The sequence below is a fragment of the Corapipo altera genome, unplaced genomic scaffold (assembly GCF_003945725.1).
Source record: "Corapipo altera isolate COAL_440 unplaced genomic scaffold, ASM394572v1 45, whole genome shotgun sequence".
NCBI lineage: Eukaryota > Metazoa > Chordata > Aves > Passeriformes > Pipridae > Corapipo > Corapipo altera.
In genome coordinates, this window is record NW_020884877.1 from 18,677,511 (window position 1) to 18,696,141 (window position 18,631).

The 18,631-nt window shown below is 57.7% G+C and overlaps 3 protein-coding genes across 5 annotated transcripts in view; all 3 read left to right on the forward strand.

The window, feature by feature from the left end:
• Positions 1-360: 360 nt before the first annotated feature.
• Positions 361-6,684, forward strand: CNPPD1 (cyclin Pas1/PHO80 domain containing 1). Its single transcript, XM_027636814.1, has 8 exons — positions 361-429; positions 646-748; positions 3,151-3,232; positions 3,823-3,943; positions 4,034-4,162; positions 4,320-4,381; positions 4,611-4,728; positions 5,227-6,684. The coding sequence occupies exons 1-8, from the start codon at positions 361-363 to the stop codon at positions 5,857-5,859; spliced, it is 1,317 nt and encodes a 438-aa protein (XP_027492615.1). The 3' UTR covers positions 5,860-6,684.
• An 819-nt stretch (positions 6,685-7,503) lies between these two features.
• Positions 7,504-12,247, forward strand: SLC23A3 (solute carrier family 23 member 3). 2 transcript variants are annotated; one of them, XM_027636812.1, is made up of 12 exons: positions 7,504-7,742; positions 8,004-8,164; positions 8,685-8,779; positions 9,116-9,189; positions 9,503-9,684; positions 9,834-9,957; positions 10,254-10,401; positions 10,482-10,735; positions 10,914-11,019; positions 11,099-11,266; positions 11,469-11,564; positions 11,736-12,247. In XM_027636812.1, the coding sequence occupies exons 1-12, from the start codon at positions 7,635-7,637 to the stop codon at positions 12,068-12,070; spliced, it is 1,851 nt and encodes a 616-aa protein (XP_027492613.1). In that variant the 5' UTR covers positions 7,504-7,634; the 3' UTR covers positions 12,071-12,247. The 2 variants fall into 2 exon arrangements, with proteins under 2 accessions (XP_027492613.1, XP_027492614.1); XM_027636813.1 differs by having other exon boundaries at positions 10,647-10,735.
• Positions 12,248-14,034: 1,787 nt separating this feature from the next.
• Positions 14,035-18,631, forward strand: part of NHEJ1 (non-homologous end joining factor 1) — a 44,202-nt gene continuing 39,605 nt past the window's right edge. The window contains exons 1-3 of one of the 2 annotated variants that reach the window (XM_027636815.1): positions 14,035-14,352; positions 14,912-15,097; positions 15,976-16,185. In XM_027636815.1, the coding sequence (XP_027492616.1) occupies positions 14,912-15,097; positions 15,976-16,185 (396 nt within the window). In that variant the 5' untranslated portion in view covers positions 14,035-14,352. The remainder of the gene's footprint in view (positions 14,353-14,911; positions 15,098-15,975; positions 16,186-18,631) is intronic. The other variant, XM_027636816.1, reaches the window with a different exon arrangement.

An 18,631-nucleotide genomic window follows, 5' to 3' on the forward strand; every position in this document is an offset into this window, starting at 1 on the left:
GGGGGACCGGCGGCCGCTGCCGCCGCGCGCGTGCGCCCGGGGACGGAGCGGGGCGGGGAGGGGGGGGACGGCCGGGGGAAACCGGCGGCGCGTGCGCCCGGCGGCGGGAGGGGCGGGCGGTGGCCGCGCCCCCCGCGCCGGAACAGGAAGGGCGGGCAGGGGGAGGCCGGCGGCGCTGCTCGGCCTGGGAGCGGCTCGGCCTGGGAGCGGCTCCGAGGGCCCCGCACCCAACACCGCGCTCGGCCTCGGCGCGCACCGGCCCCCCCGGAGGACACCGGCCCTGCGCCCTCGGAACGGCCCCGGAGCCGGCCCCGCACCGCCCGAGGGGACCTGTCAGCGCCTGCCCCGTGAGCGGGCAGGATGGAGCTGGACGAGCTGCTGCTGGACGAGGAGGGCGCTTTTTCCCTCAGCGGGTTCCAGGAGTTCACGGTGAGTGCCTCTGGCCCAGCCTGGCCCCAGCAGGACCCGAGGTGATCACCCGATATCCCCCGCCCCCGGAGAGCCCCGTGTGGCCGCACGGCCGGGCCCCGGCCGAGCTCGTGGCCTTGTTGGGCTCGGTGTAACCATGAGCTGGGTTGGGGTGGAGAGAGAACCCGGCACGGGGAGTGCTCTGGGCGTTTCTCACATTCCGCCGTCTGCCTTCAGTTCCTGCCCAGGCACCAACAGCTGAGCGAGAGAGTGCGGAAGCGGCTCTACTATGGCTGGGACAAAGACTGCAGCCTGGATAATCTCTCCAGCCCCGTGGCAGGTGGGTTGCTGATTGTCCTCAGATGGGAATGCTGAGTCAAGGGGGTTGGAAGTAGCCCAAGGGGCTGAGACCAACAGGTCACCTGCTTCCTTCCCAGTGCCAAATCCCACCCCTGCCCAGCCTTTCCCGCTCAGTGCAGCACAGCGGGGCAGGGTGCCAGAGCCTCATAGCTCCTGTTCTCTGTTTTATTGCCCTGTCTTGACCCACTGCTGCGTTTTTGGCATCTCACTGGTGTGCAAAGTCCTTTAGGTTGCTTGTGGATTCCTTGGCAGTGAACATTGTGAACCTGTCCCTGATGAGAGCTGTCTTGGACAATTTCTTGTGCTCTGCAAAATACCAGGAAATTTCTTTAGCTTCTGGTTCTGAGCACTAATGGAACAAATTCCTGTGGTGTATTTGTCTGGATCACATCCTTTTTAGTTTTTCCTGTTGATTCAGCAGTGTTTGGGGGAGCAGATGGACATGACTGGGTTGAGGCTGAGGAGGTGGTGCAGGTGATGGTGGAGAGGAGTGGACAAGGGCAAGCAGTGGTTTACTAGAGGGCTTTCATGGTGTGTTTGTCTCAGTATTTGCATTAGCTGCTTGCTAAAGTTGCCAGGAGGCTGTGTGATCTGCCTCAGTGAGGAGGAGGATGCTGGGCAGATCTAGGCAGGATCTGCCTGGGTGCTGTTAGGAGTCACGAGTTCTGACACGAGGGGTGTGAGGGAGGCTCGGGGCTGGCATTACACCGGGCTGTGAGGTGGGACTGTTCCATGGGATGCTTCTGGTGTTTAAAGTTCAAAGGACACAGTCATGGAAGAAGACTGTTGAGGGCTATTAGCTCTAAGGACTGCCTTGCACCCAGGAAATGCCTTAGCTCTAGCAGTTGGGGGGTGAGAGCAGTGCACAGAAAATGTATCTGTGGGCTGATCTGCTTTTACAGCCTTCCTTAACCAGCCGCTGCCAAAAAACAGAGCATAGGGCTATGGCATCTCTCGTGGTACAGCTGTACCATTGCTGTATGGCAAGTTTATGGCACTGCTCTTCAAACAGGTTAGACACTTGTTGGGAGAGTTCAGAGGAGCAGGAGGAGCAGGAAAAGGTCCTTGGTATTGGGGATAGTTGCAGGAGGCAGTATGTCGCTGACTGAAGAAAGAAGTTGAAAAGTTAATTTGTTCCTTTGGGAAAGAAGGAACAGTAACCACCCTCAGCACGCTGTGGCTGTGAGATGGGGACAGGGCAGGGCACGCTGTTGTGAAGAATTTGATTTCATATTGGGACAGAGCCTAGAGGGACCTCCTGTCATTTCCATCACTCCGGACATTGCCGCTGCCTCTGCAGCGGCACAAGGGTGACCAGGCAGGGCAGCAGCAGTGGGAGAGGCTGGGAGCAGCCAACAGGTGGCTGGAGCTGTTTCTGCCTGGCTGTGCATTATATTGGTGGTGTGGCTCGAATGGTCCGGGGAGGTCCCTTAGAGGTACTTCTGAGTTTGGTGGCTCCTATTTGGGCAAATAACTCTTCTCTTAGTTGCTGGAGAGACATGGAAAGGAGGGGTGTGGAGAGAAGAGGTTGTGTGGTGATGCTTCCCCGGGAGCTGAAAATGCAAGGCTGCTGGGATGAGCTCTGCTCTTGACTCGGTGGGACAAGGGCTCAGCAGCAAAATGGAGGTGGAGTTTCCTGTCTAAAGCACTTCTTGCCAAGCACCAGACTGTAGTGCTGCTTGGGATGCTCCCAGCTGGTTCTATCATGTAGGGAAGTGAGATGGGAGCTGCTGAAGCCATCTGCCAGCATACGTCAGTCTCTGGCCTTTTGAGTGGGTGAATGCTGAGGCACATCTTGAGCACCGGAGAAGCAGGCTGAGATGAGCTGCAGTTACACCGTACTGCTGCTTTCATATTCTGTTGGTGCCTCTGGGCTCCTGCTCACATGGATATGTTGTACATCATCATTTCAGGAGCCCTAGGGTTGTGGTGCGGGGGAAGCTGGATCGATGCTGATGAGATCTGGAGGGGGAGGATGCTGCTGGTTGGAGGGGAGCAAAGGAATGGGAAATGTAGTGTGACATCAGGTGCAAAAAAGCCTCCAGAAGGGCTGCCTGAGGTTCTGCAGGGTGAGTGTGAGGGTGTTAGCCTCTCTGCAGCTGACTGCTGGTGACTCCCTGTGACACAGACCTGCTGATCTGGCACTGCTGCAGGGCCTTGGTCACTCACATCCTCTTCCTGCTGTGGTCTGCCTGTCCTGCATATTTGTTTGTTCCTCACTTGTCCCTGACCTCTGATAAGGCCTGTCCTGCCTTCGTAGTTTAATTTAAACTTGAGGAACTGGGCAAATGCCAAGAATTGATGGGCTTGGAGGGAGAAGGGGAAGGGTGGGGGTGGACTGTGCCACATGGGGCTAACCCTTTTGCTGCTTTTCTGTCCTAGATATTGCTGTGGAGTTGCTGCAGAAAGTGGCTCCCAGTCCTATCCGCAGACTCCAGAAGAAGTATGTGTCTCATGTGTCTCGGTAAGAAGCAAAACCTGTTCCTTCATGTCCTGTGTCAGAACTTGGAGCTCTGGTCTTACCTGTGATTCACTTCTGTCCCTGGGCCAGCACTGGCTTTGTGCTTAGGCCTGATTAGTATCAAAAAGGAGCTGGGGGCAGGTGTCAAGGACAGCAGGCACACTTGACTTCCTGACACAGCCAGGCCTGCTTCAGGTTTGTCCTGCTCTCTGGGGTGCAGGAGTGCTCTTGTTACTGTGAGTCTGTACTGGCTGGACCTGAAGCTCACTGTGTAACCAGGTTTGAACCCAGGGTCTGCCCTTGCAGCTGAGCCCTCATAGCATGCCTGGCTGCAGGCAGGGCTGCTCAGTTTGGAGCTGGCTGTGCCTGGGAACAGAAGCCAGGGATTTTTGCTCTCCACTTTGCATTTCCTGCACTTTCTCTTGCTGCAGCTCAGGACACCCAGCACAGACCTCATGAGGCTGCGACTTATCTAGTGATTTACTAAACCTCCTGCTGCCTACATGGGGAGGGAGCAGCCAAGCTGTGCCATGATGACTGGCATGTCTGCAGCACATGGATAACCTTTGTGTTGGTTCTTGCCTGTGCCACAGGGAAGCTTGCATCTCTCCCTGCTCCATGATGTTGGCACTGGTTTACATTGAAAGACTCCGGCACCGGAACCCCGAATACCTTCAGCAAATCTCATCTTCTGACCTCTTCCTGATCTCCATGGTGAGTGGTGGGCTGGAGGATAACTGGGTTGGAGGGATGCCTGGAGGAGTGCAGTGGAGGCTGAGATCCTGTCCTTTGTGCTGCTTTTAGATGGTTGCTAGTAAGTACCTGTATGATGAGGGTGAGGAGGAGGAGGTGTTTAACGACGAGTGGGGAGCAGCAGGGAAGGTGGACGTCCAGACCATGAACACACTGGAGATGAACTTCCTGAGCGCTATTGTAAGTGACTTTCACAGAGTGGGGGAAAAGAGGCATTGAGGGGAATCTGGATTTCTGTTTTTCCCCCACGTGCTCCCATGAAGGAACAGAGAAAGATGTGGCCGGGTGCTGGGTGGCCTGTCCTGACTGCACTGACCTTTCACTGCTGTCTCCACAGGACTGGAGTCTCTACACAGACCCTCGGGAGCTGTTCGAAGTGCTGAGCTGGCTGGAGGGACGGTAGGTGTCTGGGGTGGGGATGACCCCTTCATCCATGTTGCAGCCTCTGCTTGGAGGTAGCCCTGCTGCAGTGAAATAAGAGGTTGGGACACCTGTGAGCCTTTGCTAGGCTTTGGAGCTTCCTTCTAGAGACCTTGAACAGGGTCTCCTCCAAGCCTGCCTGGGCTGAAGCTGCCTTGATGGGGAAGGTCCATGCCACATCCACCATTCCCTTTTTTTTTCCTTGCAGCGTGGCAGAAAAACAGGGTATGTGGCGTGGCTGGTTCACCTACACAGATCTGTGTGTCCTCATGGAACAGTCCGTGTGGCAGCATGTGCTGGGCCAGTTCTACCAGCAAGTGGTGAAGGTAAGGGCATGGGAGAGCAGCTACTTGCAAGAACATGGGACCCAGCAGGCTGTGGATTTGGAGGGGGACCCTCTTTTCCCCTGGGAACAGTAGCTGTTGAAAAGGGAAGCTGTCAGAAGATGCTGATTTGCCGCTGCACTGCCTGAGGCACTGCAGCCTGGTGCTGGATAGTGTGCCCTGTACTGGACTATAGCCCCACAAGTCATGGTGCAAAGACATGGTGATGACATGGAGGGAGTTGGATGCTGGCTGGGATTTTGAATAGGAACTGTTAGGTTTTAGCTGGGGCATTTTGGTTTGTGGTACTTAGGCCCTGCTTTGGGCAGGCTGTGTGCCACCCGCTGTTAGCAGCATGGCTGCCTGCTCCCTGGCACCCAGCCCTAGAGCTGGTGATGCCTTTTACCATCATAGCTGCTGGATTGATCGTGGCCATGCAGGGTCATGGCTGGCTGGGGGGTCCTGCTGGAGGGTCTGGGCTAACGGTTGGCTTCTCCACAGCTGGCCTGCCTCCTGGGCGTGGTGTACCTGACTGGCTTTGCTGCCGTCTTTGCCTCCGTCACCGTGGTGCACCGGTCCATGTGCATGAGGAGCGTCAGCCCTGCAGCCCCCCAGCCTGTGCTGTTCCTCGAGGAGAGGAGGTGCCAGCTGAATGCCCAGCCAGCCCCAGGTCCTGACCAGCCCCAGCCCAAGCTGCCTGATGTCTCCTCAGCCAGCAGCACCCATTGCCTGGGGGAGAACGAGACAACTGAGGAGCCACGTCGTGGGAGTGTCACAGCAACTGCGCTCTACCTGTGGAGCAGTGTGATGACGGCTCTGTCCTACCCAAAGGCACCTGATCTAGCCCAACATAGGAGGCTCCCACAAAGTCCTTTCCGGAAAGTACCCACTGCCTGTGAGAGATCCAACCGTACCACCCCTGCTGCAGCCCCAGGCCAACCTGGCCCCTTCGGACTCGCTGTACTCCCGGCTCCTCCAGCACTCCACTGCCATGCCTGCTCAGCTGATGCAGGCCCCACGTGGGATGCAGCCCCCAACCATGAGGACTGGCTGGACCCCCTGGGGCTGAAGCAGTGCTTCTTACACACTGCTATGGATCTCAGTAGAATCAAGAGCTTCATTTTTCCCAGCTAGGAGTACAGGGCAGCAACTCCTTTCCCCTTCCTTTGTAGTGTGGCACAACTCACTTCCTTGCACTTCTGGAAACTCTAATCCCTGGGGCTGCATGGGGCTGGAGGCCCCTGCATTACTTCCAAACCAGCATTTGTGTCCCCCCACCCAGGGCAGGGGTATCCTTCACTTTGGGGGCTGCTGGGACAGACTGGGGCAGAGCTGGCTTGCTGGGTGCTGGGGTGGGAACCTACTAGCTGAGGGATAGAAATGGATTGCCTTTGGGCTGGGATGCCAGTGCAAAGGGGGTGTTGTACCTCTTCCTGTAGTGAGTGGGTGGCCCATGGCGGTGTTGGACAGAGGTGGCATGTGGGATGTAGGATGTATGTGCAGGGTTGAGAGGCTGAGGCAGTGACCCCAGTCAGAGAGAAGGTTGAAGGATGGGGGAGCGACTAGTTATAGCAGTAAAATTACACTTAGGGGCTGTTAAGCCACTTCTTGAGAGGTGCAAGGGTGACACCAAGGAGGGACCCCGATATGGCTGTGCCCCTGGGAAAGGTTGTGCCCCTCTGGGCTTGGTGGGGTGAGGTATGGTTAGGGCTGAGCTTCCTTATCCTGCCTGTGTTGGGTGTTTTGAATCCGGGGGGCTCTGTGACCCCATCCGAGACCCCAGCTGTTTGTGTCTGTGAGCAAACAGTGCCTGACTGCTTTCAGAGTGGGGAGAAGGCACCTTGTCTTGCTGACCAGTCGAGCTCATCATGCCCCTTCTTTTTACTGTGGATTTTACACCTGTTTTTCACTCTTTTGTAGATGCAAATCTCTTCCAATAAAAGTAATTCTTGCTGTGTGCCTGCCTTGTCCTGCTGAGCTGCTCTGTGCTGGCAGCATGTCTGCCCCAGAGCAGAGCCCCATCCATGCAGCTATGCCTGCTCCCTGAGCTGCTGTATGAGGCAGATCTTGAGTGCTGCTGGTGCGCTCAGGAGCACTGTGGAGCCTGCCCTGCAGGGCTCAAGAGGAACCAGGCTCTCTGGTGACAGGAGGAATATCACTTCTGGTGCCTGTGGAAGGCAGGAGAGAGGAGGTTCTGCATCCTTGGGAATGCGGGGAATGCACTGTCTCCAAAGTCTTACTTATTAATGAGTGAGCCCTGCACAGCAAAGGCTCAGCCAGGTCGCTGGCACATCCACCTCTGCCCCGTGACAAAAACATGAGCATCCCCTGCCTGTGCGCCCTTGGGATCCTTTCCAGCCAAGCAGGTAGCTCTTGTCTCTGGCATCCTTGTCCAGTGGTAGGATTCAGCAGAATGAGTAATGTGACAGATCCCCATCAGAGACCAGGCTGGACCAGGAGGGCAGGGGCTGCTGTGCTGAGGAGGAACAGGTATGGGCAGGGCATACTGGGACTGGAGGATGCTGCTCATGGAGATGCCCCAAGCACATGGAGGAAGAGGTGTCTGTGCTGTGGCCCACCCAGCCCCTGCCTGCCCTGTGTATCACAAGAGGCCAGGATGGGATCCAGGCTGTAGCCAGGCTGTAGCCAGTTGGCACTGCAGTAGTATCTGGTGTCCTGGCTGTGGTTGGCTGTCATTTGGCCCTTGTGGTGACAACCCAGGGTGAGACTTGCATTCCTGGCCACAAGGGCAGGTTACTCACCAACTCAAGTTAATGGCTAACCCTGGGGCAGCTCCTGCAGAAGGTGGAAGTTCAGCAGTGGAGAGCTTGTGAGGAGCCCTGAGGGGGGTGTGATCCCACCCACCCTCTTTGAAACGCAAACTGGGAGCAGCGCAGCAAGGCAACAGCATGAATGGGGGCCATGGCAGAGTGCCTGGAGCTGGGAGCCCCATGCTCACATCCTGCTCCTCTCCAAAGATGTGCTCCTGGATGCTGACCTGTTGCTTAGCCCTTCAGGTGAGGGGGGACCATGGTGAGGAGCCAGAGAAATGGGATGATGAGGAGAGGACTGGGATCCCATCAAGTGGCAGGGCAGGGACTGCATCCTGTCAGAAAAAGGGTGTGTGGGACTCTGGCCAGTGGGTGCTGGTAGGGAAGTGGGCAGTGGTGAGTGCTGCCCAGGTGGTGTTAGTGGGCACTCAGGGGGCCTGGACATGGGGAGCTGCAGCTCTGGGTCCTGCAGGAGAATCGTGACTGCTCCATCTCTTCCCTGCACAGCACCTGGCCGTGCAGGCCTCCTTGCTCTGCATCTTCCACCTCCTCCTGCTGCCTACCCTGCCCAAGGAGCTGCTTCATGGCCAGGCCACCAGCGAGCTGCTGGCATGCAGCCTCTTTGCCTGTGGCATCTCCACGGTGCTGCAGACCACCCTGGGGAGCCGGTGAGCAAGGGGAATGAAGGGGGTGCAGCTGTCACCAGGAGGTGGGTGATGCCATGGCAGGGCATGTCTCTGCCCTCTCCTAGGCTGTGGGAAGACAGGCTTTGCTGGAGGTGGAAAGGGGTACAAGGAAAATGTCTTGCCCTGCATCTCTGCACAGCTGTCCCCTTCCTCTCACACATCCCTCTAGAAAAACCCTCTAGCTCCTCCCTGCCTTGATCCGGCATCATACACAGCTCCTCCAGACCATCAAGTGCTTGCGCTGCACACACAAGGGCTGGGTATAGGATTTGGCAAAGCCTCTGACCTCTGCACACATCCCATGTGCTGGCACTTGGGATGTACTAGGACATCCCAAGAATGTACTAGGACATACTAGGACTGGATTATGTGATGACCTCCTGCCACTTTGAAGTTTCTAGCTGGTTGCCTTCCCACTCCTGCTCCTCTGGCAGCCTAGGCTTTTAGAGCAGCCTTCTCCCCTCCTTCTTCCCTAATGTGCCTTTGCTGTCCCTTTCTTCAGGTTGCCGCTGGTTCAAATCCCATCCTTTGAGTACCTGGTCCCTGCCATGGTGCTGAGCTCCCACCTGTCCCCCAGTGCCAGCACAGACAAGAATGGTGAGCACAGCCCTGGAGACTGTGTCCCTTGGGGCCCAGGCCATGCTGGTGCCAGGGGAATGGCAATGATGAGGTGCCTGGTACATGGGGTAGAGATGAAGGATAGCAAGAGATCCTGCCTCCTGGCCCCTCTGGTGATGATACACAGCACCCTACTCACCCCTGAGTGCACCTGCAATGCATCTGGTCACCTCCCCAGCGTCAGGGCTTGTGGGGATGGGGATACTGGCACATTGCTCCTTCTCTAGCCAGGAGCTTCCATGCTGTGTGCTCTTTGACATGGCTCCAGGAGCCCAGCATCCATGTGCATCACAACCCTCCAAAATTCCCTTCCAGGCACAGCCATGGCCAGCACATGCCCTGCACCACATTGCACTGTCACAGGGAGCCGGCCTGCCTCGCTGCAAGAGGTGGGTGCTCCCTTGCTGAGATGGGGGTCCCTGTCCTGCTCTATCAGCTTCCCAGTTTTCATCCATATACCTGCACCACTGGTCTCTTTTTCCGTCCCTCTGGGGGATTGCTATGAGTAGAGGGGACACAAGGGGATGCACAAAGGCAATGGGGATCCTGATGCATGTGCATGTATATGTTCCTCTGGGCTTGGGGTGAGCAGAACATGTGGAACAAGTGGTGCTACTGGGGCAGTGGGAGTGTGGCCAAGGGAAGGTATTGGACTGCTCTTCATGTATCCTGCCCCACTGGCCCCACCCTTTCCTCTTGCAGGTCTCTGGAGCAGTGCTGGTCTCTGGGCTGATTCAGTTGGTACTGGGAGTATCTGGCATGTGCGGGTGGGCAGCTCGGCACTGTGGGCCCATGGTCCTGGCTCCCAGCCTCTCCATCATCGGGCTGTCTGCATACAAGGAAGCCGCTTTCTTCTGCTCCACTAACTGGGGTGTAGCGCTGCTGTATGTGAGCCTGGGGACCATACTGGTGTGCAGCTCCTGGGGCTTTCCTTCACCACTGGGACAGGGATGGGGCAACCCTGTGGTGCCCAGCACATATTTGGGGCCCCACCACTGTGATGCTGTGTGGTGACCTATGCTCCCTTTCCTAGGCTCATGTTCCTTGCTGTCACCTTCTCCCAGCACCTGCGGTCCTGCCGCCTGCCCTTCTGCGCCTGGCCCCACGCTCAGGAGGGCTCCACAGAGCCATCAGTTCCCACCCTGCGCACGTTCTCGGTACTGTGTCTGTGACCAGGCTTCTCTTCAAGCCTTGCTCTTTGGTGTGGGGTTAGGTGAAACCTGGAGAAGAGGCAGGGGTGAGAAGTTCTGGTGCAGCTCTGGGGAAGCGCTGGGAACCTAGGGTGTTGGGGCAGCAGAGCCTGGGATGCTCCCTGCAGGGGTAAGGGGAGATGTGGCATGGCTCCATGGAAGAGGTGATAGGACAAGGACCTGCTGTCTGGGGCACAGCAGACAGTGCACTGGCCAAGGTAGGCAGGGGAGGAGGGTCCTGAGGGTCCCCTTTTGCCTTGCAGGTACTGCTCCCTTTTGCTGCTGTCTGCATTGTCTGTGCCATCCTCAGTTGCTTCCACATACCCTGGGAATCACTGGACCTGGCCATGGCACAGCTGTCCTGGGCCAACAGCACCTTCCATGCCCCTTGGGTCCGCATCCCCTATGCAGGTGGGGGGCAGCAGGGCTGAGTGCAGCCATTCACCTTTGGCTGGGGCCTCTATCACCCATCCCTCTTCCCTCTGCGGCAGGTGAGTGGGGGTGGCCGCTGCTCACCTCCCGGGCGCTGGCAGTGGGCGTTGCCATGGCCATCGGCTGCAGCATGAACTCGGTGGGCTGCTACGTGCTGTGTGGGAGGCTGCTGCGAGCCTCCCGGCTGCCCACTCACGCCTGCAACCGGGGCCTTTGCATGGAAGGGTTGGGCAGCCTCCTGGCAGGACTGCTGGGCATCCCGGGGGGCACGGCCTCCAGCATTGCCAACACCTGCGCCGCTGGCCTCACTCAGGTATGCCAGGGTAGGGGAAAAAAGGTTGGCAAGGAACAGGGAGGCAATGGAGCAGGTGTGGGGGACCTGTAACGCCCAGGCTGTCACTGGGAAAGGCAGGTGCGCAGGGCAGAATGGGGGCGGAGACAGAGTAGGGGGTGGTGCTACCCATCCTCACTTCCATTCTTTTTTCTGCCAGGCTGGCTCTCGCCTGTCGGTGCAAGTAAGCGCTCTGGCATGCGTGGTACTGGGCATGTCCCCGAGGCTGGCAGGGCTCCTCACCCGCATCCCGCTGGCAGTTCACGGTGGGTACCCTGCCCTGCCCTGCCCCTCATTGCGGCACCTGCAGCCTGCCTGGCGCTGCCTGACTCCCGCCCCTCGCAGGAGGGGTGCTCTGTGTCACCTACGCCGTGGCTGTGGGCTCGGGGATCTCCTACTTCCAGTACGCAGACATCGACTCAGGGAGGAACATCTTCATTGTCGGCTTTGCCATGTTCATGGCACTGCTGGTGCCGCGGTGGTTCAGTGCAGCTCTGACTCACCTGGCCACAGGTAGAAGGGACATTCCCCAGGCAAGGCAAAGCTTTGGGTCCGATGGCATGGTGATCACACATCTCTGGTGTCCTGGGAGGCTGGGTCAGCTCATGGTATCAGGCAGCTCCCTCTTCAATCCCTGGGTCTGCCATGGCTGTTCCAGTCCCTTTCCCCCAGCTGAGCTGGGACCTCCAGGCTGATTCTGGCACTGTCCCTGCAGGCTGGGTGCCACTGGACCTCCTCTTCCTCTCCTTGCTCATGGTGCCTGTCTTCTTAACTGGCTTCTTGTCATTTTTTCTGGAGAACACGGTCTCAGGTGAGGGGCTGTTCTAGGTACTCTGCATAGCTCCTGCTCTGAGGGCTGGATCTGTCATTTCCCACACCACCAGCTCTGCCTCCAGGCAGTCCTTCTAGGGTCCTGAGGCTGGTGTGGGCTGGGAGGATGCACCTGGAGGAGGGGGCTCCCATCTCACTGCCTACCTCCCAGGAACCCTGGAGGAACGAGGACTGCTCTCTGATCTGGCACCTGGGAAAGCTGGGGCAGGGGATCGTCACCCCCATGGAGAGAGGGGAGAAGTCAGCCAAGCATACGGACTCCCCACTGGGCTGAGGAGGCTGCTGCCATCCTCCTGCAAAGCCTTCCCCTGCTGCTTCCTCTGCCCAAGGAGTGAGGAAGAGGAGGAGGGCAGCTGTGCCACTGAGCAGGGGACTGCTGCTCCAGGGGAAGAGACACACCTGCTCCCCAAACCCAGCTCTGGGGAGCTGCAGCCAGCAATGAGGCCGAGCCAGACAGAGGTGCCCGCATGGCACACTGTGGCCTGACCCTGTGGTGTGGGGATGTCTTGCATGAAACAAGGGCTGTGTCCCCAAGGCAGCTTGTGAGCCACTTTGCTTCTCATTTCTGAAGCCCATGTGGACTAGAGGGATCTGAGATTCCACCCTCCCAGCACAAACCTGATTTCCCTGCTTGGGAGTAAGATATAAAAACCTTCAACCAACTTCACCCTTTCCAGGGGTTTCCTTTCCAGACAGGATTTCCCTGGGGAATCCCCTGCTGCCCTGAGGATTGTGACTGGAGGGCATGGCCACCTGGTGACTCTGCTGCTGAGGATGTGGGTTCCTCTAAAACCCACCATCACCCTGTGGACATGACTAGGGGAGGGCTCAGTGCTTTGGCCAGCCCCAAAGGACTGGCCTAACCCTAACCCTAGGCGTGCTCACCTGCCAGCACTGTGCTGAGGAGGGGCTGACTCTCCACCTCCTCCCTGTTGTGTCCCAGTTGTGCCCATGGCTCCTTGATGGCAATAGCACCAGGTGTATAGTAATGCTCTGGCACTCCAAGATGCCCCAGGCTGGGGGTGCAACTCAGCTCAGAATCAAAACTCAGCTCAGCTCAAAACAATGAAGGCCCTTTCACCTACAGTAGGATGATGCCAGCAGTGCTTACCACATAACTGCCCCCTAGGTATTGCTCTTGTGACTAAACCACCCAACAGCGGATTTCCCTGGAGAAGAAAACATGTCCTTTGACCTAAGGGGGTAAGCTGAGCGCCTGGGTTGTTTCCCACTGCCATCTGCAGCAGAGTCTGCACCAGCCCTGCTCACTACTCCAGCGTTTATAGCAGATCAGAGTCCACAGAAAGGACTCTGCTGCCTCCCCTCCATGTCACCTCCACCAGTCTGAACTGCCCTGGGTGCAAATTCAAAGGGAGGATGGACTTTCGCTGGGAGGAAGCTAGAGCTGGTCTATGGGTGTGATGTGCTTGGGCTGGATCACAGCTCCAAGTTGTGGCTGCCCCCTCCACCTAGTCCCAAGGAGGCCCTCAACACCCAGAAACACCCAAAGGTGGATGCAAGGTGGAAGAGATGTGGTGGCACTGTGTGTGCAGGTCCCCAGCTGCGAGGCCTCTTTCCCCAGCTCTCTCTGATCCCCGCAGCTGGGTCCTGTGCACCCTGTGGGCACAGGGTGTAATGCACAGCTCATCTTCATCCAGCCAGCACCCCAACCTGGCCCTACGTTCCAGCTGTGCACTAGTTGGACTGGTGCAACTAGCCTGGTCCAACTAGTCCTGCACACCAAACCCTCCTGCACTCTAACCTGGCCATGCAATCCAGTCTGCCCTGTGCCCCAAAGTCCCTGCCTTCTCCGCTGTTCCCTGGCACCTCTTCAGGATGAAAACCCTCTGAGATGACCATCCCCCCTTGGCCCTGCTCTGAGGTGCTGCTGCAGCCTGCATGCTAGGGAGAGGGGTGAGTGGAAGGGTGTGTGAATAGAGCGTAAACGGGGGGCTCAGGGCCAGCACCTGGGTGCACAGGAGGCATTTTGTGGGAGCTGCAGGGATGGCCTCAATGCATCGAGTGCACATTGGGGATTGCAGTCAGAGTGTGGGTGCTGGGGCTTCCAAGGTCAGTGCCTGGGGTAAGGATGGGGCTGTGCTCAGTGTGGAGAGGACTGAAGGTGTGTGCCAAGCTGGCACAGCCCTGCTCTGTAGTGTCTTGTGAGCCCAGTGCCCACACATGTGGGACAGAGGCACCTGCAGCCACAGCTATGGCTGTGGCGCAGCAGCCCAGTTCCCGCACAGCCGGGGAGAGCAGCGATGCAGGTGCCTGCCCTGTGCCGTGCCCGCGTTGGCACCCTGGGGCTGAGCAATAAATCCGGAGCCAAGGGACATGAGGAATCCCCCGCTACCTCTGCCTCTCCGGCTGTACCGTGCCCTGTCCCCAGCTGTGCACTTGTGCCAGGACATTTCATAACAGGCGCAAGCGCAAAACAAAGTCGTAAGGCATTTCGGTCCCCACCAGCCGTAGCACCTCCTGCGGCAACTGGGAATGCTCTAGAGGGACGCGCCAGCTCGGTTCGCTGTCTTTATCAGCAGCGGAGACGCAACAGGAGCACTGACTCCCCACGCTCTGAGGAAGATACGGCAGCGCCCGTGGCTCATCCAGCTGCACCTCCCGGCGTGCCCCGGCCCCGCTGGCCGCGGAAGAGAGCAGCATGCCGGGAGCCGTAGTCTGCCCTCGCCTCTCGCCCACGGCCCGGCGCCGATCGCGGCTGCAAGCCCTCGCCTCGGCAGTCCCTGTCCGCCTCCCCCTCCTGCCTTCGGGTAACGCCGCGGCTTTGCACAGCCTCAAGCCTGCGGGCACCCCGCGGGTGCTGGGTCCCTGAACGTTTTGGGAGGCATGGAGTCCGTCCTAGGGAGGAGCGGGAAGCAGCAGTGGGCTGCCGGCGCTCTGCCGGTGTCACTGCGGGCAGGGACGGCGCGGGCTCGCGTGGAGCGCGGGGACGGGATGCCCCAGCAGTGGGAGGGCTGCAGCGTCCTGCTGCCTGCGGGGCAGCTTAAATGTTAATTTGTGCATAGAGGTCTTGTCATGTTGCCGTCAACAAGCACGAGGTAACCCGGGCGGCAGCAGTTACACTGCCGTGCGTCTGCTGGTGCATCTGGGATGCTTATTGTGAACTGTGGTGGGAGCTGCCCTGCACTGAGCTCCCCAAAACGGCCACCCCAGCTCTGCTGCATGCATGTGCAGGGATGTGAGTCACCAGAGCTGGCTGAGCATCCTCACCTCTGCGCTGTGGGGTGGGGCTGCATCGTGAAGGGGCCAGCAGGGACGAAGGTCTTCCTGGGTGGAGGCTGAGGCAGAGGCCTGATTGCTCTCTTGCAGATGGAGGTCTCCGAGGAGCTGGAGAGCAGCCTCCTGATCCAGCCCTGGGCTTCTGTTCACTTTGGCGAGTCTGCTTTTCTTGCCAAAGTGTGCTTCAGGGATACTGGCTATATCCTGCTGATCTCTGACCTCAGAAGTGTCTGGTACGAGAGTGCAGACACCGAGGCTGTGGGACAAAGGTCCAAGGTGAGTACCTGAAAAGTCCAGGGACCTTCTTTTCTCCTTGCAGCAGCTGACATCCCAGCATAACTGCTTGGGGACACAATGGCTGTTGGATCTAACAAGGCTTGGGTGCAAACACCAAGCCCAGGAAGTCCCTGGGCAGCTTTGCCCAAGCACTGTCATCCCAGTTGGCCAAACACTCTCCTCCTGTGAGAGTGGGCCAAGCTATTTAGCATGCCGAAGGCAACTAGGTGTTCACTGAATCTATGTGCAGAGGATGGCATACTCCTTTCACTTGTGCGTCGGATGGGCAGCTGGTTTCCCCAGTAACAGTGTACTAAGGAGGAACTTGAAACAAGGTTGCCAACCATCCGGTGACAGAGAGATTATGCTTACATTCATAGCTAGGACAGTCTCTCATGGGGTATCCTGTCAGCCCAGCCCCCAGAAACACACGGATCCGTGCCTCAGCTCCTCATTCTAGTCCATGTGTCCAGGCCCCCACGTGCCACTGAAGTGGCATGTCTCTGTGTCACATAATGGCTGTGCTGAATGGCTGGTGCCAGGAAGAGTTGGCATATGGTGGCAGCCATCCCCCAGCTCTGGCAGTTTGTCCTGCTTTCGGCTCTTGGCCGGCCCGTGACACTTGTGGTGGCATGCAGATGTGCTAGTGGAAACCACTGCACTCTGCCCATCCTGGGCTGGCAGGACAGGGGAGCCTTCCCAGCTTGGCTGGCCTGGGAGAACCAGTAGGGAATGTCCTGTCATGAGGCTGAAGCTCAGGCCCAGGAATGGCTTTTTGCAGTGAGACATGGACTAGTTTGGCTCTTTCTGTGTTGCTTTTTCCCTGATGCTGAGCTCTCCGGGGCGCTGCTGTGCCCCCTAACCTTACCTTTCCTTAGGAGCTGAACAAACGGCTGACGGTCAATGTGTCCTCCTTCCTGAACCACTTGTGCAACCTGATGTGCCCCTTGCTGGCAGGGCAGCCAACACCTGCCACCACCTTCTCCTGCAACCGCTCTGCCAGTGGCCTCATCCTGCATGTAAAGAGCGAGCTGTCAGGACTGCCCTTCTACTGGGACTTCCACTGCTGCCCTGCTCCCTTGGAAATGGTGAGTAAAGCTGCGGAGAGTTTGGGGAGGGAGTGGCCAAAGTTAGGGATTGTCTTCTAATGCTTGGAAGCTTTTGGATGGTCTTGAGCCATGCTGGTGACTGTAGGTTGCTGACTCTGCCTGCTGCCCCCCCAAGGTTTACTGTCCCTGTTTCTTCCCATTGAGACCTTGACACCTTGGTTTTGCCTTGCGGTGAGGCAGGGATGGCCCAGCACATGCTGCTGTCAGGGCAGGAGGGAGATGCCCTCATGAGAGCCCACCTGGAGTTCTGCATTCAGGTCTGGGGTCCTCAGTACAAGAAAGACATGGATCTGTTAGAACAGATCCAGAGGAGAGCCACAAAGATGATGGGTGGACTGCAGCACCTCTCCTACAAAGACAGGCTGGGAGAGATGAGATTGTTCAGCATGGAGAAGTGAAGGCTCCAGGGACACCTCATTACAACCTTCCAGTACTTGAGGAGGATTTATAAAAAAGCGAGAGAGCACCTTTTACGTGGGCAAATAGTGATACAGTTTTTTAACTAAAAGAGGACATGTTTAGATTAGCTGCTAGGAAGAAATTCTTCACTATGAGGGTGATGAGGCACTGGAACAGGTTGCCCAGAGACATTGTGGATGCTCCTTGAAGTGTTCAAGACCAGACTGGATGGAGCTTTGAGCAACCTGGTCTAGTGGGTGGCATCCTTGCCCATGGCAGGGGATTGGAACGAGATGATCTTGAAGGTCCCTTTCAACTCAAACCTTTCTATGATTCTTTGTCCACTGTGGGGTGAGGCCTTGTCAGTGCCCTGTAGAGCAGAGTGATGCTATTCTCTTTTGGTGCACCTTGCGAAATGGGCCACAGGGCAGCGGGTACCCCTGGAGGACCTACAAGTGATCTGTCATGATTAAAGCAGGGTCTCCCTGGCTTTTAAGGGGACCTGTCCAGGGGGCTGCTCAGGATGTTGCATTTTTGGAGGCAACCCCTCTGCTGGATCCCTGCAGGTGGGACAGGGTTGTGGACTGGGGCTCCTACAATATCCTTCTGGACAAAATGTGCAGCATACAGCTGGATAGACACATCATGCAGTGGGTGGGCAATTGGCTTACGGGTCGAGCACAGATGGTAATAGTGAATGGGGTAACATCAGACTGGTGACCTGTCACTAGTGGGGTTCCACAGGGCTCCATCTTAGGCCCTGTGCTCTTCAACATCTTTATAAATGACTTGGATGTAGGACTGGAAGGGATACTGAGCAAGTCTGCAGATGACACAAAACTGGGAGGAGCTGTTAACTCCCTCGAAAGGCCCTGCAGAGAGATCTCAACAAATTAAAGTGCTGGGCAATCACCAACCATATGACGTTCAACAAGGAAAAGTGCCAGATTCTGCACCTTGGATGGTGCAGCCTGGGGAATGAGATGCTGGAAGACAGTGCTGTGGAAAGGGACCTGGGGATCCTGGTGAACGGCAAGTTGAATATGAGTCAGCAGTGCCCTGGCAACCAGGAGGGCCAACCGTGTCCTGGGGGCATGAGGCAAAGCATCGCCAGCCAGTCAAGGGAGGGGATTGTCCCGCTCTGCTCTGCACTGGTGCAGCCTCACCTTGAATATTGTGTGCAGTTTTGGGCACAACAATACAAGAAAGATATAAAGCTATTAGAGAGTGTCCAGAGGAGGACAACGAAGATGGTGAAGGGCTTTGAGGGGAAGCCGTATGAGGAGCAGCTGAGGGCACTTGGTCTGTTCAGCCTGGAGGAGACTGAGGGGAAACCTCATTACAGTTACAACTTCCTTGTGAGGGGAAGAGGGGGGCAGGCACTGATCTCTTCTCTGTGGTGACCAGTGACAAAACCCAAGGGAATGGCCTGAAGTTGTGTCACATGATTTAGGTTGGATATTAGAAAAATGTTCTTCACCCAGACGGTGGTTGGGTGCTGGAGCAGGCTCCCCAGGGAAGTGGTCACAGCACCAAGCCTGACAGAGTTCAAGAAGCATTTGGATGATACTCTCAAGCACATGATGTGACTCTTGGGGATGGTCCTGTGCAGGGCAAAGTGTTGGAATCGATGATCCTCATGGGTCCCGTACAACAGCATTTTCTGTGATCCCCCGGGGCCCTTCGTCCCTGCGCGCACAAGAGGGCGCCCGGCGCCCGCGAACCGGCCCGGCGGGAGCCTCCGGCGGAGCCCCGGCCCCGGGCCGGCCCTGCGGCTCCGCTGCCGGCGGGAGGCAGCGCCCTACAGCCCCGGCACTCCGCTCCCGGAGGGTCGCGCTGCGGAGCACGGTTCCTCTCCCCACAAACCGCTGTGCTTGGGCATCACCGGGGGAGAACTGGGCTCCTCGGCTGCTGCCGGACCTGTCCTCACCGTCAAGGTCGGACTGGGGAGCAAATAATCGGGGTCTCAGCTTGGCTTGCATCAGGGATTTAATGTCCCTCCCGGGCAAGGCTCGCGGAGGCTGAG

Excerpts from the sequence above, each read along its gene's own strand:
- CNPPD1 (XM_027636814.1), top strand. The coding sequence starts at position 361 with ATGGAGCTGGACGAGCTGCTGCTGGACGAGGAGGGCGCTTTTTCCCTC. Across the intron at positions 3,233-3,822 it reads TATGTGTCTCATGTGTCTCG|GGAAGCTTGCATCTCTCCCT; the intron begins GTAAGAAGCAAA and ends CCTGTGCCACAG. Across the intron at positions 4,729-5,226 it reads TCTACCAGCAAGTGGTGAAG|CTGGCCTGCCTCCTGGGCGT; the intron begins GTAAGGGCATGG and ends GCTTCTCCACAG.
- SLC23A3 (XM_027636812.1), top strand. The coding sequence starts at position 7,635 with ATGAATGGGGGCCATGGCAGAGTGCCTGGAGCTGGGAGCCCCATGCTC. Across the intron at positions 8,780-9,115 it reads TGCCAGCACAGACAAGAATG|GCACAGCCATGGCCAGCACA; the intron begins GTGAGCACAGCC and ends ATTCCCTTCCAG. Across the intron at positions 9,958-10,253 it reads CCACCCTGCGCACGTTCTCG|GTACTGCTCCCTTTTGCTGC; the intron begins GTACTGTGTCTG and ends TTTGCCTTGCAG.